We start from the raw sequence: 21,639 nt of genomic DNA, 5'->3' as shown, positions 1-21,639 counted from the left end.
AAATGTTCATTAAAACTAATAAAATTTAATAATAATAAAAAGAAAAACAAGTTTGAATCTGGTAGCCATTCTGCAGTAAAAAAAGATAGTCTCCTCCCATCAAGATTTACAGCCTTGAAAAATTGATGAAGGGTTGCTGAGTGTTGCAACCAAGTCAACAAAAGTGGATTTGGATTTGGTTTGTGAGGCAAATAGTAGTCTTCTCAGATTTGGCATCATCTACATTTCACTCTCAGTAACATCTGTAGTTTGACGCTTAAGTTAGATTTTGTAATAGTTAAGTGATAAATATACATAGAAAAATTTCCACTTTAAAAAGTATATATTAGTGTAGACTAAATGAGCTACAGGTAGGCAGTAATTTGCCTAGATAAATGACTTTCCTCTAATTTTGGAATTTGCAGTATAACTTCAAAATTTATTGAAAAATTAAAGCATGTCTTATAACAATGCCTGCACTAAGTTGAGAGTAATTAGAAGGCTATCACTCAAGCATGGTTTAAACTGTTCATACTCCACTTTTAGACTATTCAGATTAATATTTGTGAATAATACATTGATGAATAATAAGAAAAATTTTGTTAAATGTTTGAAATTTTTAATTATGTAATAAAGACAAATTTGGTTGTTTTAACAGAGAATTTTGACACAAAGAGGAATGAACTAACAAGACAGGGATTTATGGACCTGAATCTAATGGAAGCCAATGATCGAGAAGGAGATCCTAGTGATCTTTGGGTGACACTACACTCAATGGGATACAATCGAGCTCTGGAGCTGAGAGAGGTAACACAATATTTGCTATTTAGGTTAACTTACATATTATTTTACCCTATAAACAATTTTTAAGAGGTAATTTTGAAACATATCTTTTGAAATGAGTGCTCTATTCCTTGAATTTTAGTATATGAATGAATCCTGAATGCAGCAGCATATTTCTATTATTTGATGCAAGTTCATATTTCACTGGAAATTTAATTACTGCCAATATTTAAATAATTTAAGGAAGAAAGAATTTGAGCATATGCAGGAGATAAAGTAATTTCAAATATTGCACTCTTTAACTAGAGTTACTGAAGTCTCATTTCTATAGGGAAAGTCTTTGTCCTCTTAGGATAAGGGAAACAAGTCTTTATGAGACCTAAAATTACTAATTTTTTCCCAAAGGAATGTCTTGGATTAGTGTTTATACTAATTAGTGTTTATATTTGAAACTGGCTTTTAGAAAGCATTATGTATATGCTGATTATTAGTAAAGCTATAGAAATTGATAAAGAGTTGCAGTAAACTAGGTCAATAAATATTTCTTAAAATCAGTATTTTTTTTTGTATGGGTTAAAATGCAGAATTTAAAGAGTTTCAGTCTTTGACCATACCTCAATTTTTATAATAAATTTTATATAAATTTATTTATATTCTTAAAAATAAAAAGTTGTGTCTGCTGTTTTTCTAAATGCATCATTTATGAGGGTAACATTAACTTTGACATATTTTTAATATGCTGAGACCTTAGTTTAATTCCTAATTTAGGTATTATTCAAGATCCTCCATAAAACTATTTGCTGACGAATTTTCTATAATTTTTTGCCATTGTTAATACTAGGAAGTGAATATTTATAGTAACTTTTGACATTTAACTTCAACCTAACATTCATAGAGTTCCCGCATTTTGACCATGGTATAAAACCACCAACCAATCTATGAATGTTATTGATTCTGTTACACATGCTTTCAGTTAATGGAGAAATTCGTTAAGAGCAGTTAAAACTTCTTGTAGCAATTATTGATGTCATTGACCTATGAAATCATAGACTGGAAGGGTTTCTTAGTTTAAACTCTAAATTTTATTTGTTTACTTATTGAATAGATATTATATTCACATCACTTAAAATTAAAGCATAAACAAAACTATATACAGTGAAAATTGTCCGGATGATTAGACTAGTATTCACTAACTGAAATAAAAACATGACGATTAATTTATTAATAAGAGAATGGAGTCCCAGATGGTCTGGGACAGTACATTTTAGCCTACTGACCAAAAAAGTTGGTAGTTTGAATCGACCAGCTGCTGCATGGGGCGAAAGATTAAGTATTTTCTTCCCATAAAGATTTCCAGCCTCAGGAATCTGGTGGAACTTTGCTGTGAATAAAAATTTACTTGATGGCAATAAATTATAGTGAACTTTTTCTTGTAAGGCAAAGTTATACAGGTTGCGGGCACAGGCTTTCCATGAAGCTTGAGAGATGCATTGATTTCAGGAATTAGCCCATATTCAGAGGCATAAATGGTTTTGATAGCATGTGGGGAAGCATAGTAACTTAGGTGAAAAGTTGATTGATATGTGTAGGTATGTTTATTGAATCAATCCTTTCTCTGCTTTCATGATTTTTAGAAATGAGGAGCTGGCATTGTATGACTTGCAAAAGTGTGTTCAGTTGCTGGTTGTTGGAGCAACTTTGAGGTTTAAAACCAATTTTGAACTAAAATCAAACCCACTGCTGTCACACCTGTTCCAACTCATGGCGACCCTTCGTTGGATTTCTGAGACTATAAATCTTTACACAAGAACACTGATCTTTCCCTCATAGAACTGTTGGTATATTCAAACTGCCAACCTTTCACAGTATCACATATAACACACTACTCCACCAATTTAACCCACTGCTGGTGAGTTGAGTCCTACTCAGCATACTCCACCAGATTTCTGAGGCTGTAAATCTTACCAGGAAGAGACCCTCTGTCTCCTACTGAGCAGCTCATTTATAGATTTGAACTGCCAACCCTTTGGTTAGTAGTGAAACACATTACATGTCACACAACTAAAGCTCTCTATAATTTTAGTGGCCACTTATTTCCATAACAGCAGAATAATCACTTTTTTCATAATTTGTGAGACTTTTTTTGTTCTTTATCTACCTTTTTGGTTTTCATTTAACTAAAGTTATAGGAAAGACTATCAAATATTTACTCAACAAATGTTGTTGATTCTCAAGTGGTTTATTTTGTGTGATTTGAACTGCCTGACTTTGAGTTCACCACAGAGTAACACCTTACCCAGAGATTTATAGCAAATGGAATACTATAAAGAACTAATATACTAACATATATATATTACTGAAATACTTTAGAATACTATAGAGATAATCTAACAGCGCATTATGCTAAATGGACTATTCTAACTTAAGTCCTTATATATGCTTTTTAAAGCTCACTGGAAGGTAAGCTATGAATTAGTTATGACTTGATGATATGTAACAACAACAACAACAATAACTAACAGTATTGTCTTTACCTGTCCCACAAGCCTCTGGGAAAGTGAAAAAGTGCTTAGCCAAACTGGAAAGTTATACCCTTTGTTTTCCAAAGAATGTCCAGAAGCCAAGTCCTCAAAAGTTGATTGCTAAGCCAAAAACCCTGCCATAAGCACATGATCATCCATAGTAGACAGCTTCTGGTGAAGACTGTTGGAATAAAATTCTTCTACATGTTATATTCTTCATTGCAAAATTCTGAAAATTCATAATTTCCTTATTGGTTTATCACATTCCTTTAACTGCTGATTACAATTTGCTTTAAGTTTAGGTTTTAAGAAAAATGTCCTTATGTGTTAAGAAATTAAACAGCACTATGAGCAACAGAAAATACAACATTGGACTATTTGTCACCATACTCAGAGATTATCTACCTTGTAATGATTGTATCTCCTTTGGAGTTCCTATGTGAAAAAGACTAATGACAACTCAAAAATAAGGTTAATTGATCTGTACAGTTATTAATTACACTACTCCCAGGGTATGTCTTCCTAACACTCTCAGTGGGTTATATGTTCTTATATATAGGTTTTTTTTTAAAAGTTTTAAAAATTATTATTATTAATTTTAATGAATAGTTACAGACTTTGGATTTTCATTTATTCATTGTTGCACTTTTCTCCCTGCCTACTTCTCCCCCCCACAAGTTCACACTTCTCTTTGAATTATAAAACAAAAATTCTTTCATTGTTATACATATAGTTTTAAAGAATAAATTCTTTCTGGGAAAAACTTCTGAAAATTAGTGAACTGTTTGCTCCAGGTGGTTATAAAAAAAAATTATTCCCTTGTGTTGGGTGACACAATGTATGGCTGATACAGTCTAAGCCTATGTGGTACAACTGTTTGAATTCTTTAGCTCCGGCAGTTATGAATAATAAAACTTTTTTCTTTTCTTTTCCTTTGGCCAACCAGCAGGGGCTGTGCAGCCATGATAGTATTTGCTCCTGCTGTATCTGGATTAACACTAAGTAAAACACTCTACAACTATCTAAGACACTTAACTCAAAAGAGAAAAAGTTTCTTGCTCTAGTCTGTAACATCTTAGATCATGCTTCTGGAATGCCCTCAAGTTTCTTTTTAGAATTCTTTTTGTTATATTTATTTGTCTAAGAGTTTTTTGATGTCTGTTGTCTAGAATCTTAAAATGCTTCTGAACTGCCATGGTTCCAATATATGTTTCAACAAAATTCACAGACAAAAGTAGGATGAAACCATGCTGATCAAAGCACAAACTGAAAATCAGACCACAGCAAAATAAACCACTTGAGAATCAACAACATTTGTTGAGTAAATATTTGATAGTCTTTCCTATAGCTTTAGTTAAATGAAAACCAAAAAGGTAGATAAAGAACAAAAAAAGTCTCACAAATTAAGAAAAAAGTGATTATTCTGCTGTTGTGGAAATAAGTGGCCACTAAAATTATAGAGAGCTTTAGTTGTGTGACATGTAATGTGTTTCACTACTAACCAAAGGGTTGGCAGTTCAAATCTATGAATGAGCTGCTCAGTAGGAGACAGAGGGTCTCTTCCTGGTAAGATTTACAGCCTCAGAAATCTGGTGGAGTATGCTGAGTAGGACTCAACTCACCAGCAGTGGGTTAAATTGGTGGAGTAGTGTGTTATATGTGATACTGTGAAAGGTTGGCAGTTTGAATATACCAACAGTTCTATGAGGGAAAGATCAGTGTTCTTGTGTAAAGATTTATAGTCTCAGAAATCCAACGAAGGGTCGCCATGAGTTGGAACAGGTGTGACAGCAGTGGGTTTGATTTTAGTTCAAAATTGGTTTTAAACCTCAAAGTTGCTCCAACAACCAGCAACTGAACACACTTTTGCAAGTCATACAATGCCAGCTCCTCATTTCTAAAAGTCATGAAAGCAGAGAAAGGATTGATTCAATAAACAGATGCTATCACAACTCAACTCATTGCTGTTGAGTCAGAACTGACTCACAGCAGACTCTCCAGTGGGTTTTCGGGGCTGTAAATAGCATGGGAACAGACTGCCCATCTTTCTCCCTTGGAGCAGGTTATCAGAGGCTGTAAACTGGACATCAGAGATGTTATCAGAGGCTGTAAGATGGACGAGACTGTCCATCTTTCTTCCATGGTGCAGCTGGTGGAGTTGTGATAGCATCTCTTTTAGGAATCAAATATTAACTATAAATTTTGAAAAGATGCCTGAGAAAGCTTTATGAAACCTCTTCAATTACATTTAAAAAAATAAATTGTTTTTTAAAAAAATAAGTAAATTAAGTTGAATGTTCTTATATGCCTTGGCACCAGCAGTCAGAAAGGAAAAGGTGATTGTCATTGGGAAAATCTTCTGTCAAGGACCTCTATATTTTTTTTTTCAAGAACCTCTTAAGAGTGCTAAAGAACCATGCTATCAGTCTAAAGTAATGTGTACCTCATCTAAGCCATGTTCTTTTTAGTTGCTTGCTATGTATCTGAAAGCTAGACAGTCACTAAAGATGACAGGAGAAAAATCAGTGCCTTTGAGTTCTAGAGAAGGTGCTGAAGAAGGGTATTGAATATCCCAAAGACCACCAAGAAAACAAAAAGTTCTAAAGAAGGTACAACCAGGGTACTCCTTGGAGGCAAGGATAGTGAAACTCCATTTCACATACTTTAGGCATGTAGTGATTTAGGCCAGTCCTTGGAGAAGGACATCATGTTTGGAAAGGTGGAGAGTAAATAGAGGAATATACCCAATGAGATAGATTGGCAGTGACTGTAGCAATGGGCTAAAGTGTGTCAGAGATGATGAGATTGGCTCAGTATAGGAAAAGATTCAGAGACATTATTTATAGGGTGGCTGTTAGTAGATTCAACAGCATGTAAAAAAAACAACAATAACATTGTCATTTTAATTTTTAAATTTGAGACCCATCAAACAACATTAAGTCAAGATGTAGCATTGGAATATCTAAAAAATGCTGTTTTGGCATGGACACATTGATTTACAGAATCCCAATGAAGACATTCCCCTCATTTAGAAGAGTGAAGGTGTTTTAGAACTCAAAACATTAAATACCATTATATGGTAATGCAAATATAAAGCAGAAAGTACTAATTCATAATCAGTTAATCAAATAATATAAAAATATTGAATGATTCTAATTAGAGATGATTTATATAGATGTTAGCATTTGCTTTTAAAGAATACATAGAAGATCTGAAGATATTTTGAACCTATTTGTTTGATGTTGGTAATAGCGCTTGGGCAAAGAATAACTTTTGACTAAAATTAAGGTATAGAATTTAATAGGCAATAATCATTTGATGTATGCCATGTTACTGAGTTATCAACTACAGCATAGCCAGATGCTTTAATGCTTGTAAAAAGGAAAAGTTTAAAAAAAATACACCAACTAAAAAAAAAAAAGGAAAAGTTTATGATAATAGAAAGAATCAAACTAGACACTTATGAGCTCTGTTAGAATATGTCTGTAGAGACTCTTACTCTTACCAATTCTGGAAGTATAAGTATTTCTTTGGTAATTTCTTGAGTCACATTTAAGGTAAATAATATCTGGAATCCCTCAGTGGCACAGTTGATTAGAGTAAAGGATTATTAGTCAGAAGGGTTTGATTTGAGCCCACTCAGAGAAAATCTCAAAACCATGAAAACCCTGTGGAACAGTTCTCTGCACACATGAAGTTGTATGAGTTGGAGTTGACTCAGTGATGACTAATAAGAAGAGTCTGATATCTAGATTATCAGTCATTTAATCATGTTTAGGAACTGGAGGGAATCTTGTGTGGGAATAGATATTAGCTGTTTAATTGGTAGGAATTATCTTGCAAAGAATAACAAAATATCAATTACAAATTAGAATTTAGGAAAAGATTATGGCAATGTTATAGTAAACGAAGAATAAATAAAGTTAATTTTCTTTTAAGCTATGTTACATTCAGTTTATTTTTTACTATTTTTTCCCTCTACAGTTTTACACAACTATTCTAAATTTTTATTAATTTCCTAATTTAAATCTTATAGTTAGTGTATGTTATATATTCTATCACTGTATTCATCTATAAAGGATATGAAGGCAGATCCTCTGTCAAAGAGGATCATAACTTCTTCATTATCTTTGTTACAAGGCCATTGCTTGTACAAGAACATAGATTAGTGCTTTTGGGTTTTATTCAATATTGATAAGCAAACATATATTTATAAGGGTTTTTTAAAAACAGGTTTTTAAAATTTTTTTTATTTTATTGTGTGTGTGTGTGTGTGTGTGTGTGTGTGCGCGCGTGCACGCGTGTGTGTGTACCATCAAATCAGATCTGACTGGTACAGTAGGAAATTGTTCCTCCTTCTCCAGAAGAGCATCTGGTGGATTTGAACTGCCCACCTCTGGGATTGTAGTACACCTTCTTGCCATTAGGCCACCAGAGCTCGCCAGACGTTCTTTTTTTTTTCTCTCATTATTTAAAACAGTTTAAGTGGCATAGACCTTTTTAGAACTCAGAGGTGGGAAAAACTTCATCTGGTATCAGGAGTCTCATTATTTTATTCATTCTCTTAATAATATTAAGTTTTATTACTGTCATTTTTATTCTTTTTCCCTCACTTTTCCTTATTATATATTAATATTTTACAATGAACAGTTTATACTTAATAGTTTTCTTGCTTGTTGATGCTTCCTATGTTAATTAGTAGAATAAAGAATAGGTAAAAATATCAAACTCATAAACTAAAAAAATAATAGAGAACGGGAATCCTAGAATACTTAATTGTGCTTATAAAGAATCTACACCTACACGAAGAAGCTGTTGTGCAAATGGAGCAAGGGAACACTGCATGGTTTAAGATGAGGAAGGATATGCATCAGGGTTATATCCTTTCTCTATACCTGTTCAGTCTGAATGCTAAGCATATAATTTGTAAAGCCAGACTTTATGAAGAAGGATGTAGAAAATCAGGATTGGAGAAAGACTCATCAACAACTTGTGTTAGGCTGATGACATAACTTTGCTTGCTGAAAGTTAGAAGGATATGAAACACTTGCTGGAGAAGATCAAGGACTATAGCCTTCTGCTGGGGACCACTTACTCTGTTTCTCAGGGGGAAATTATGCCTGGAAGAAATGAATAAATAAAGACACAAGAAGCCAACAACTTACAGAGACAAAACAGCACAGGACAGGACCGGCCAGACAGGATGGAATTGGACCCTCCTGGGCAGCTGTGTAATCTTTATTTATACCTTTTGGAAACAAAGAGATGGTTCACAGAGAAGTAGAAACTTTAAGGGTTACATTATAGAGTCCAGGCAGGCTGGGTATAAAACATTAAGATTACCATAGTGCTTAAGTGGGCTGAGTTACATAGTTAGATACATTCAACCAAGACTTCTTTGTATTCATAAACTGTGCTTTCTCTCATCTTGCAACAACCTTATCAAGAGCAGGAATAATAATGAAGTCAGTGTCTAAAGATGTATGAAAACCACTTGCAATCTTCTCAGAGCACCTTGTGAGATCTGCTTGCAGTCTTCTTTCTGAAGACACCTTCTGTGTGCAAGGTACACAGCCATATTCTTAAGATGAATTCCTTTACATTCCTTTATTCTGTGGTCCTCTATACCTTCAGTATGGATTACATCACAACATCAAAACAAAGATCCTCACCACGGGCCCAACAGTCAACATTATAATAGATGAAGAAAAGATTAAAGCTATCAATGATTTCATCTTCCTTGGATCAGTAATACCCTTGGTACTAGCAATCAGGAAATCAGGAGACATACTGTACTGGGCAAGTCGGCTATGCTGTCAGGGACCGCTCCAAAATACTGAAGAGCAATGATGCCAGTTTGAAGACTAAGGTGCGCCTGATTCAGGCCATGGTCTTCTCAGTCTCCTAGTATGTGTCAGAGAGTTAAACAGTGAATAAAGATGACACAAGAATAACTGATGCCTTTGAGCTGTGGTGCTGGAGAAGGGTACTTGAGTAGTCCATGTACTGCCAAAAGAACAAATAGATAGATTCTGGAAAAGGGTGTGGCCAGAATGCTTCTTGGGGCCAACGATGACAAATAGGTAGGTGAAACTATTCGTTGGAAAGCGGCATAATGATTGGAAAGATGGAGAGTCAGCAAAGGAGAGGAAAACCCTCAATGAGATGGATTGACACTGACTTCAGCAGTGGGCTTCAGTGTCCATGAGATGCTAAAGATGGCACACAATAGGGCAGGTTTCAGGCTGGCTGTTCATAGGCTAACTATGAGTCATACTTGACAGCACTAATAACAACAACCTTCTTAATGTAGGTAAGACTTAATTTTTAGAAAGCATGTCTTTAATAATTACTAAAATTATTTCAGTTGTTATTAGGTGTCATTGCATTAACCATTACTCATAGCAATCCTTTAAACAACAAATTAAAATCTTGCTCTGTTCAGGCTGTAGTCTTCACAGTTTCATGCATGCTAAAATAAACATCAGGGAGCTGAACAGTGACTAAGGATGACAGAAGAAGAATTGATGCTTTTGAGGTGTGGTGCTGTAGAAGAGTCCTGAACAAACCATGGATTCACAGGAGAAAAAAAATAAGTCTGTGTGGGAGAGGGTGAAACCAAGTTCCTCTTTGAAGGCAAGGATTTTGAAGCTCTGTCTCACATATTTTGGGCACATGACCAGCAGGTACCCATCCTTGGAGAAGGACTTCATGCTTGGAAGGGTGGAGGGACAGTGCAAGACAGGAAGACCCTGGATGAGATGGATTGACACAATAACCGAGGCAATGGGGATTAGATGTGCTAGAGTCAGTGACACTGGCTCATGAAAGGGCAGGCATCAGGGCTGTTTTATATTTGGTCACCAGGAGCTGTAGTTGACTCAGCAGCACATAACAGCAACAATCCTGCACTAGTCTCACAATATCTGTCATTAGTACAGTCACTGTGTTGGTCTGTCTTGTTCAAGGCTTTCTTCTCTTTCACTGACCCTCTACCTTTCCCAGCTTAATATCTTTTTTCAAAGACTGGCCCCACTGGTCAAAATTCCTAAAGGATGTGAGAAAGTTTCACTATCTTGAAGTTTTATTATCACTTCCTCTAAGACAGACTTGTCTTTTGGCAGTCCATGATACATTCTTTGCCAGCACCACAGTTAAAAGGCATCAATTCTTCTTCAGTTATGCTTAGTAATTGTTTGATTTTCAGATGCATGGAAAGCGGTTAAAAAAGAATCATGGCACAACTTAGTCTTTAAACTGATATTCTAGTACTTTGGAGAAGTCCTTTACAGTAGATTTGCCCAATGCAACACATCTTTTTTATTTCCTGACTCTTTTTACCATGGGATGTTGATTATAAATCCAAGTAAAATGAAATCCTTGACTACATCAATCTCTTCCTGTGCTCTTTACAGCCTCTGACAGCCCAGTGGATAGTTAATTATGAATCACTTTCAACTCAATGGTACATAACAACATATAAATTAAGTTTCTGGTAGACAGAATTATTCACCTGAGAACTCTCTGTGGCTTTCTGTAGCCATTTAAAAAAATTATTATTCTTTTGTGTTTGTGTGTGTGTGTGTGTGTGTGTGTGTACCGTCTAATTGAATCTGACTGGTACAGGAAGAGATTGTGCCTCCTTCTCCAGCAGAGCATCTGGTGGATTCAAACCACGCACCTCTGGGATTGCAGTGCAGCTTCTTGCCACTAGGCCACCAGAGATCACCTGTGTAGCCTTTTTGTTAATAAAGAATAATAAATACGATTATGGCTTTCATTAGCTTTGACCAAAATGGAGGAATTGCTACGGCAGAAGATATTACTAATTTGCTAGATATTATAGTCCTCTTCTCTTTTTGATGAACATAATTAGTTAATCTGTAATCGAGAGTCAAAATGTAGTGGTTTTTAAAAACAGCTTATTTCATTTTGTTGTTGAGAATACATAGCCAATATATATGCCAGTTCATTTCTGTATGTCTGAATTCACTGGCATTGTCATTAATTGTATTTTTTAGTTGTTCAGCCATTTTTGCCCTGCTTTTCTGAGTTTTCTCCCCCATTGAAAAAACCTCACTGTTCCCTAAGTTCTTGTCTAATCTTTCTTCATGTTGTCAACTTGCTCTAATATAATTCTCCAAAGAGCATAATATTCAAGTTAAATCAAAGTATTATTTGGTTTTAGGAAGACTTTTGGGTACATTTTAGGTTTAAAATTTAAAGATTATACTTTGGGGAATTCATCAGCCTCAGTGGCTTCAGACATTCTAGATCCAATGAGAATCTGAAATAAAATTTCATGTTTTACTACTGTCCAATTCATAGTACTGAAACTTTCCTCCAAATGTTCATCAGAAGGATAAGCTAGGAGGTATAGTGTACCTTCTAAAATTAATAATTAAATTATTTTAAATTCTTTTTTAAAGCTTAAACAAAGATTTGTTTTTTTCTTCCCTGCCAGGCATGTCCATTTATCATTGATATCTATGCAGAAAAATGCAAGCCAAAAATTAAAGCTGTCCATCTGGAGGCATGCAGTGGGCAACTTGAAAAGGCTATTTGTAAATCTGTCCTTAATAAAGGCAATGCTAGAGTAATGAATGGCTATGAAAATATAATTGTTCATACCTACAAGTGTGACACCTGGATAACATCAGTTATTGAAAACAAGGTATCAATTATAAGTTTTTTCATATTTCTTTATAATGATTGCCAGTGTTGCATCTTTATTTTTACTCTATTCTTGTCTGGTAATTAAATGTACTACTTCATTACTGATGTTTATAATAGGCAATTGTCTTTCTCCTCTGGTTTATAATTCAAACTGTAGATAATAATAATATTTACATACAATTTTTAAAGCCTTAAAGATAATTGTTTTTTCTTAAAATTTTGTAAAAATTAAGTATTTGGACATCTATGAAGACAGAATATAATTTGGGTACAAAGTGTTTTCGTTCATTACTGAATACATTAACATGTGCATAGCTATTTCAACTGAGAAATACTGTATTTTAAATAATTATTATAAACAAATAAATTTAGTATAGTTTTTATACCAGCTTTATAAAATTCTATAGATTATCATAATTTTATATAGTTGAGTATATTCCGCTGTCAAGGACTTATTTTTATCAAGCCAGTTATTTTTAGCTTGGCCATAAGCTGTTACTTAGTGGTATTACAAGGTCAGAAGACCTTGCATAAATACTTCTTGAAATAACTGTAACAATACATTGAAAGAGAACTACCAGAAATACAAGCTGGGTTTAGAAGCGGTCACTGGAGCCATTATCGCCAATATCAATATGGATCTTGACAGAAAGCAGAATACCAGAGAGGTACCTATCTGTGTTTCATTAACTATGCAAGGGTGTTGACTGTGTGGATCACAACAAATTGTGGCTAACTTTGAGGAGACTGGGAATCCCAGAACACTTGTTTGTGGATATATGAAACCTATGCATACTTAGACCAGGAAGCAGTCCTCAGAACAGAGCAGGGAAACACTGCATGGTTCAACATCAGGAAGGGAGTACTTCAGGGATGCATCCTGTCTCCATACTTTTTCAATCTATATGCAGAACAGATCATTTGGGAGGCTGGGCTTTATGAGGAAGAATGTGGTGTCAAGATTGGAGGAAGACTCATCTACAACCTACATGCAGATGACACAATATTGCTTCCTGAAACTGAAGAATTGCTTGCTGTAGAAGGTCAAGGACTGTAATCTTCAGTATGGATTAAAATGCACTATCAAGAAGACAAACATTCTCTCCACTGGGCCAACTGGTAGCACCATAATAGATGGAGAAGAGATTGAGGTTATTAACAGTTACAGCTTGCTCAGCTCCACAATCAACACTCTTGGTACCAGCAGTCGGGAGATCAAAGGACAAGTTGCACTAGGGATATCTGCTGTCTCCAGAGTGCTGAGAAGCAATGATGTCAGACTAGAGACTAAAGTACACCTGATCCATCCAGACCATAGTCTTCGCTTGCTATGCATCAGAGAGCTGGACAGTGACTAAGGATGATAGAAGAAGTGATGCCTTTGCATTGTGGTGCTAAAGAAGAGTCTTGAACATACCATGGATTGCCACGAAAACAAACAGGTGTGTCTTGGAGAGGATGAAACCAAGTTTCCCCTTGGAGGCTAGGATTTTGAAGCTCCATCTCACATACTTTGGGCCAGGAGGGACCAGTCCTTAGAGAAGGAAATCATGCTTGGAAGGGTGGAGGGACAGCACAGGAGAGGAAGACTCCAGCTGACATGGATTGACACAGTAATTGGGGCAATAGGAGTGTCAGAGTCAGTGAGACTGGCTCCGGACAGGGCAGGCTTCAGAGCTGTTGTACATAGGGTCACTATGAGTAGCAGGTGACTCAATGACACAGATCAAGAAGAAGAAGAGATATCCAGTTCTCTTGAAACTAACAATTTTTTACCTAACCTAATACAGCTTCATCTTGCTTGGATTCACAATTAACACCATTAGTACAAGAAGTCAGAAAATAAGAAGATTCATTGCTCTGGGAAAATCTGCAGGGACCTTTCCAAAATATTGAGGAGTAGTGATGTCAGTTTAAGGACTAAAGTGCATCTGATTCAGGCCATAGTCTTTCTGATTACTAGCTATACATCAGAGACCTGGACAATGAATAAGGATAACAGAAGAAAGAAAAAAATTTGATGCCTTTGAGTTGTGTTGCAGAAGAGCAGTGGACATTCCATGGATGGCCAAGCGAACGAACAATTGGTAGCATCATGATTGATGGAGAAGAGATTGCTAACAATTTCAGCTTACTCAGTTCCACAATCAACATTCTTGACACCGGCAGTAAAGAAATTAAAAGACAGATTGTCTTAGGGAAATCTGCTGTCAGGGACTTCTTTTGAGAGCTGAAGAGCAAGGATATCTGTCTAGAGATTAAAGTGGCCCTGATTCAGGCCATGGTCATTGCAATTACTTTCCGTCCATCAGAAAGCTGGACAATAACTAATATTGACAAAAGAAGAAGTCTTTGGTTGTGGTTCTGGAGAAGATGGAGGGTCAGCAAAGGAGAGGGAGACCCTCATCCAGGTGGATTGACATGGTGACTGCTACAATGGCCTCTTGTGTGTCAGAAAATATGAGAATAGTGCTTCAGATCTTTTGTTCATAGGGTCTCTGTGAGTTGTGCTTGACTTCATGGCACCTAACAAACAACAATACATGATGACTGGAATTTTAGGACTGTAGTACTTCTTTTAATTCTTGAGTGAAACATATTCTTGTTAGCCTTAAACTTCAGGTCAACCATCTTTCCAAGTATCATGTCCCTCTCCAAGGAAGAGCCCATCCTAGCAACATGCCTGATGGATGTAAGGTGAAGCCTCATGATCCTTGCCTCCAAAGAGCACTCTGGCTGAACCCTCCCCAAGACATATCTATTAGTTTGTTTGGCCATCCATGGAATGTTCAGTGCTCTTCTCCAACACAACTCACAATTTCTGACACACTCAGAATGCAGCAGTCACTTTGTCAGTCCTCTTCATAGAGGGTCTTTCTCTTTTTTGCTTCTTGGTCTATGTAGAGGTTTTTCATTGGCACAAGTAAGGGTTGTGAGATTCTCAATGTTAGCCATAATTTTTTATGATCCACATAATCAAATACCTCTTTATAATCAATAAAGCACAAGTAAACTTAAAAAAAAATTCCCTGATTTTAGCCAAGATCCACTTGATGTCAACAATGATATCCTTTGTGCCATGACCTCTTCTGAATCCAGCTCATATTTCTGGCAGTTTTCTGTCAATGTACTGTTCTAGCCATATTTTAATAATCTTCAACAAAATTTTGCTTACATGTGATAACAATGCTATTGTTTGATAATTTTCACATTCTGTTGGATCACCTTTGTTTGGGAATGGGAACAAATATGGACTTCTTCCAGTCAATAGTCCAGGTAGCTGTTTTCCCTATTTATTGGCAAATACTAGTAGTACGTGCAGGGTTACATTTGTTTCCTAAAATATCTCAACTGGTATTCCATCAGTTCCTGTGAATTTGTTTTTTTTGCCAATATCTCTAATGTAGCCTGAACTTCTTCCTTCAGTAGTATTGGTTCTTGATCATATGCTACTTCCTGGATTCTTTTTGGTACAGTGATTCTTTATTCCTTCTATTTTATTTTTATGCTTCCAACATCATTCAAGATTTAGCCCATTGAATGTATTAGTGTTGCTACTTAAGGTTTGAATTTGTTCCTTGTTCTTTCAGCTTGACAAATGGCAAACATGTTCTTCTTTTTTGGTTTTCTAACTCCAGCTCTATTGCACATTTTATTATATTACTTTACTTTGTCTTCTCAAGCTGCCCTTTGAAATCTTTTGTTCAGCTCTCTTACCTCAGCATTCCTTCTGGTTTTTGTTTCCGTTTTTTTGGAGTATTTTTCCTCCCAGTACAAGTTTCAGAGTCTTCTGGCATCCATTTTGGTCTTTTCTTTTCCCCCCTGAATTTATAATTACCATTTGCTTGCTTCATGGGTAGTGTCCTTGATGTTATCCCAGAACTCATCTGTTCTGTCTTTAGTGTTCAGTGCTTCAAATCTAGTCTTAAGATTCTTTTTTAATTCAGTTAGGATACACTCAAGGTCATATTTTGGTCCTCATGGTCTTAAGTTTCTTTAGTCAGTTTGGAATTGGATATAAGTACTTGATGGTTTGTTCCACAGCCGACCCCTGACCTGGTTTTGACTGTTGATACTGAGCTTTCCCAGTGTCTCTTTCCACAGATGTAGTCAGTCTGATTCTTGTATAATCCATCAGTGATGTTCATGTGTGTAGTTTCCACTTGTTTGGTGTGGTTTTTTCAAAGTGTTTGCAATGAATAAATCCTCATCGTGCAGAATTCTCTTATGTGATCTCAAGCATCATTTCTATCACCAAGACCATAATTTCTAAATACCAGACCTTTGTACACAACTTCTGTATCCTAGACACCAATTATTATTAATGCATCCTGATTTCATTTAAATTTTAATCAGTTTCAAATCATTCAAATTCAATCAACTTCAGATTATAAAAGTTGGTGTAAATACTCATCATTAAAGAGGAATTACAGATTCTTTGGAAGGGGATTTGATTACTATATTTCTCCCATTCATCAGCTTTTCTTCTCATTTCTCTTCTTAACAATTCTGTAATAGTGTCACTCCTAGAAAATTTCCTTTGCTATCTCATTCTGAATTAATGTTAATTTTCTATGTTTCTGTAGAATCATGTGACCACCGCAGGAGTTTACAAAATATTTTGTCATTTTATTTGTCTAATTCCTCTGAACTGTGAGCTAACGTTATCCTGGAGGGTCTCACTGTCTTGCAAGCTTAGAACAATGCTGACATAATTGGTACTAAATAGATTTATGCTTAAAGAAAGAGTGGACTACTAACACAATAAAATGGATATTTTAGACATATTATTTGAAGGATGAAATGAAGGTTGATTAGAGAATGAAAGAACTAAAGATAGAGTAAAAGCAATAGAAACTGTTGCTGTGCACCAAGGATGAGGTGATATATTTCTATTATCAATATGAACTGGGAATATGTATTTAGAAGTGACCCTAAGTCACATATGAAAGAAAAAGCTTATATAATTGGTAACAGATCTAAAAGAATGAAAAGAGGAAAAAATTACAGTTAAAAAGTTGGAGGAGGATCCAATTTGAGTGTACAAATTTGTAGGAGACTCTATGATATTAAAAGAGAATTCTAAAGCTTTTTTTTTACATTCAAATAATATCCTTCTACTTTATTTTTAGTCTATCCAATTTTCCTTTTTTTTTAATTGTGATTTTAACAAGTTAACAGAAAAGTTGAATTTTCATTCATTATTACATATTTTCCTCTCTACCTCCCTAGTTCATTATTTCCCCAAAATATTCATTCATTGTTGCATAATTTCTTCCCTGCCCTCCAAATCCTCATCGCATCCACTTTGCTATGCACCTCTTATTCTGGATGATAACCCTGGAGGATACTATGCTGAGTGAAGTATCTCAGTTACCAAAGGATAAATATTGCATAACACCACTATTTTAAAACAGGACTGACCTGTGGGTTGGGGAGAAACTGAGAAAATGGGATAAATAATGAACATTGCACTGGGATAGATGAAGGAAAGAATTGTTTAAAAGGAATATATGATTAGGCCAAAGTTTATTCTTAAGATAGTATTTGTGTTAAAGTAAGGACTAGCAAGTTATTATTCTTTTTTTATAGTCAGAAAATAAAGTGATTATTCACATCAACAATGAACTAAGTAAAAACTGCATAAACAACAGAGGACTGAACATATTTGCAGTAGAAGTGGCACCAAAATCCACAATGGTAATATATTACTTTCTAATTAAAGCCTTTCAGTTTTGTCTTTGCAAAAATATTTTTTACTATTATGTTATAAATAAGCATGTAGATATGAAATGAAGTGGAAAGCTATTTTATGTGTAATTATCTGAACCACTAATGATACTTATACTAGTATTATCACCATGAGTTGAAACCAAGTCGACGGCACCTAACAACAGCAGCAACGTATAGATAGGAAACTCAAGTTTTATTACAATTTGATTGACTAACTCTGGGAAATTCACTTAACCACTCTCTTCCAGTTTCTTGAAATGTAAAATTAAGATTATATCACTAGCTTTATGTACTTCACAAGGTTAATGTAAAGTTAAAAATAAGATTGTATGTATAGAAGCATTTTGAACATTATACAGAAATACAAAGATGTGTCAATAGTAGTAGAAACATGAAGAGGAGGAGCCCTAATGGTGCTCTGATGGATTGTTTACCTGCTTACTAAAGGGTCAGAAATTCAAATTCACTTGCTGCTCCACAGAATAAAAAACATAGACTCCTATGAAAATTACAGACTAGGAAACTCTACTGCATAGTACCATCATACAAAACTGATGAGTAAGACTCAACTTTATGGTATACAATAAAAACAATACCCTGTTAAGAGTTCCAGAATAACCTGAGAGAGAAAATGCTTCTGAGTTTTTGTTAACTAACTCAAGAAAGAGCCAGTAAGAGTTGTAGTTCTAGTTTGGCTAGGAATTCAGAGGCAGAGATCCTGAATCCATTCTAAAACAGGGGGAAAGATGGAGGTGTGGGATCTATTTTTATCCCTTTTTTCTTCTGTTGTTTTATACCATCCAGTCAGAATTGACTGACCCTCCAGCAGGTTTTCAGAGTCAGTAAATTCCACAGGAGGAGACTGTCCATCTTTCTCTCTCGAAACAGCTGGTAGAGCCAAACCACAAGCCTTTAGATGGAGTTTGTCTTTTTCTTCCTAACAGAGCTTGGAAATTTAAAACATTCTAGGGCAAGATAAAAGATGTTATATGAAACACAATGTGAACTTTGTAAGCAAACTAATTAAAAAATTAAGAAAAAAGTATATCTCTTTTATTTTTCCAGTTAGGATTTTAAAAAATGCTCTAACTTTAGTAAAAGGAAAGGACGTTCTACTCCTTTTTCCACTACTCATCTTTATATTGTTGTGTTGTTTATTACCTTCTAGTTGAGCATGACTCATAGGGACCCTATGAACAAAAGACCTGAAGCCCTTCTATAACTATCCACATTTATCAAAGTTCGTAGAGTTTCCAGAGGTATGTTGTTTAGGAAGTGGATGCTACTCCTTCTTCCATTTAAACCAACCCACCGCTATCAAGTTGATACCAACTCATAGTGTCTCTACTGGACAGAGTGAAACTACATTGTAGGATTTTAATGATTGTATATCTCTAGGAATATATATTGCCACACTTTTCTCTGGTGGAGCGCCTAATGGGCTTGATTCTCTGACGTTTAGGTTTAGCAGCCAAAAGCTTTAACAACTATTATGCCACTGACTCCTACACACTCCTTGAGTCTAGTGACTCAATGTAAGGATTTATGCTGCCAACTCCGCAGCAGTTTCTTGGGAGAAAGATGTACATTTTCCTCCTGTTGGTCTTACTGCCTCTGAAAACTCACTGGAGAGTGAGCTATTAGTTGGTGCCGATTTGACAGTATATAACAACAACAAATCAAGGTAGAATTTGATTTAAGATGTCCGCTTAGACATCAGATCATATATTGAGTTACTGCTAATGTCAAATATTACAGGATTTTATATGTATAGTTATTTTTTATACAGGATCTAGAAATGTCTTACTGAAAAATTATCCAAAAATGACAAGATATATAAAAGTTAAAGCTTTCTGTTTTTATATGCAGGTTTGTCAACATGTAATGCCTCTGAATGAACAAGAAGAATGGGTATATAATTGTGCGTATTCTCTTGTATCTTAAATATTGCATTTAGGAAATAATTTAATTTGGAATTATCAAACTAAGCTTATTTTAGTTTTATTCCATTATCTACTTACCAATTACATACTAATCAACTTAACTGATGTACATAAATAATAATGTAGTTTGTAAGCATTTATTTCCATATTGTACAATTTATTATTAAAATACAAATACTGCTTTTTAATGTATGACCTTTTTTAAACTTTTTTTATTTTAATGAAAGTTTACATAGACTTTGGATTTCCATTCATTCACTGTTGCACTTTTCTCCCTGCCAACCCCTCCCCCAATTTACTTTTCTTTTTGAAAAGTAAAAGAAAAAAATTCTTTGTTATTCAATCCCGCCCTCCAAGTCCACTCCACTATACTACTTTGTTCTGAACTCATGTCATAACAATACTATCTAATCATATATCCCTTCTAAACAGTTCTCCCCCTCATCTGTTTCAATGCAGTAGTGTATGACCTTTTTAAGTTGAACTGGGGAAATTTAAACACAATTTGTTTAGTAATTCCAAATGAAATGACAAACTTTAAAAAATATTAATATTCAATAAACCCTACAAATTCCTATTCACTGTTGGTTTATCTTACTAATTAAAATAAAATCTGAAAGAAAATATTAATTTAAATGCAAAAATAGTAATATCACTATATGTTTAATTCACCATGTGTTTAATAGGGAGTTCTGGTGGTCTGAATCCACTAGCAGAAAAATGGGCATTCTCCCCCTGTGCACTTTACAGCCTCTGAAAATCTGCTAAAGGGTCAGCTGTAAGTCCATTCCTACTCCACAGCAATGAGCACTCACTTTCAGGGGTATTCTGTGTTAACAGTTCTATTTTTCTAATTAGTAGAGAAGAGGAATATACAATTATTTTTATAGTGAATGAAAACTCAAAGGAATCACCTAAATAATGAATACAAATTTAATTACATTTTTGGAGTCTGTAAATAATTTTCTAAGGGAGGTCTGGTGGCCTTAGCGGCAAGAAGCTGCGCTGCAATCCCGAAGGCATGTGGTTTGAGGCCACAAGGTGCTCCACGGGAGTAGGATGGGCAGACTCCTCCCGTGTGATTAACTGCCTCTGAAAACCCACTGGAGGGTCGGCTATGGGTCAGTTCCGACTCTGTGGTACACAAACAACAACAACAAGAAGGATTACTGTAGAAAGGTAGGTGATTTTAATCTGTGGCCTTCAGGCCTGGTTTTAATTTTTTTTGGTCAAACATCCTTCTAAGTGGGATAGCACTGGTCTGCCCATTTGCTGTACAGAGGTAACTCGTGGTTTCTGTGATGCTGAACACTGTGACACTAATGTGGCAAATACGATAATGGTTACCCATGACGGACAGTGTTTAGTGGAGCTTCCCGATTAAATCAAGCTTGGAAGGAGGAGTGGCATCCACTTCCAAAATGGTTTGCCCCTGGAAACTCTATGAACGTAGAGAAACGACTAAAATTATTCAAGTGTTTGGGTCTTTCGTTCATAGGGTCACTATGAATCGTCTACGACTCGACAGCACTTAACAACAGCAGCATCAACAACAACGTAGCGTTATACCCCTTTTCTCTTACCCCATTTCTCAGCAAATTTATAACTTTTTCCCCCAAGAATCCTTGCCTCATACCACTTGGTATATACATGCACTCATTATGCTGCATTATTTGTATTCCTCACAAAGGTAAAAGCAGAAATAATTGTAACCCCCACATTTGTCAGAGAAAGTATAAAAAATGTGGAATAAATATGTGTTGGATGGTAAAGTAGGCATAAAATGTAAATAAACAAACTTAAATACAGTATAATATTCCTGATTTTAAGGATATTTATAAATTAAAATTAGTACATAAAAATTTAAAAATCTATTACTAAATTCCATTTACCTAGCCTTTGTTTTTCATTTCTTTAACCAACTAAAACAAAATGAAACTAATTTCATTTTTCCACTGACTATAATGTGCAGTTTTAAATAGGAAGAGAATAGACTAGATTAG

At 35.1% G+C, this 21,639-nt stretch overlaps 1 protein-coding gene across 1 annotated transcript in view; it reads left to right on the top strand.

Moving 5' to 3' along the window:
* The window catches only part of EFCAB7 (EF-hand calcium binding domain 7), an 82,531-nt gene extending 62,894 nt beyond the window's left edge, over positions 1 to 19,637 (top strand). Inside the window, exons 11-14 of the mRNA XM_006879770.1 lie at positions 638 to 786; positions 11,749 to 11,958; positions 17,553 to 17,660; positions 19,563 to 19,637. Coding sequence (XP_006879832.1) covers positions 638 to 786; positions 11,749 to 11,958; positions 17,553 to 17,660; positions 19,563 to 19,637 — 542 coding nt within the window. The remainder of the gene's footprint in view (positions 1 to 637; positions 787 to 11,748; positions 11,959 to 17,552; positions 17,661 to 19,562) is intronic.
* Positions 19,638 to 21,639: the final 2,002 nt, after the last annotated feature.

Source organism: Elephantulus edwardii, unplaced genomic scaffold, assembly GCF_000299155.1.
Source record: "Elephantulus edwardii isolate Elephantulus edwardi_28Jun2011 unplaced genomic scaffold, EleEdw1.0 scaffold00005, whole genome shotgun sequence".
NCBI classification, from domain to species: Eukaryota; Metazoa; Chordata; class Mammalia; order Macroscelidea; family Macroscelididae; genus Elephantulus; species Elephantulus edwardii.
This window is presented reverse-complemented; position numbering and strand designations above follow the sequence as displayed.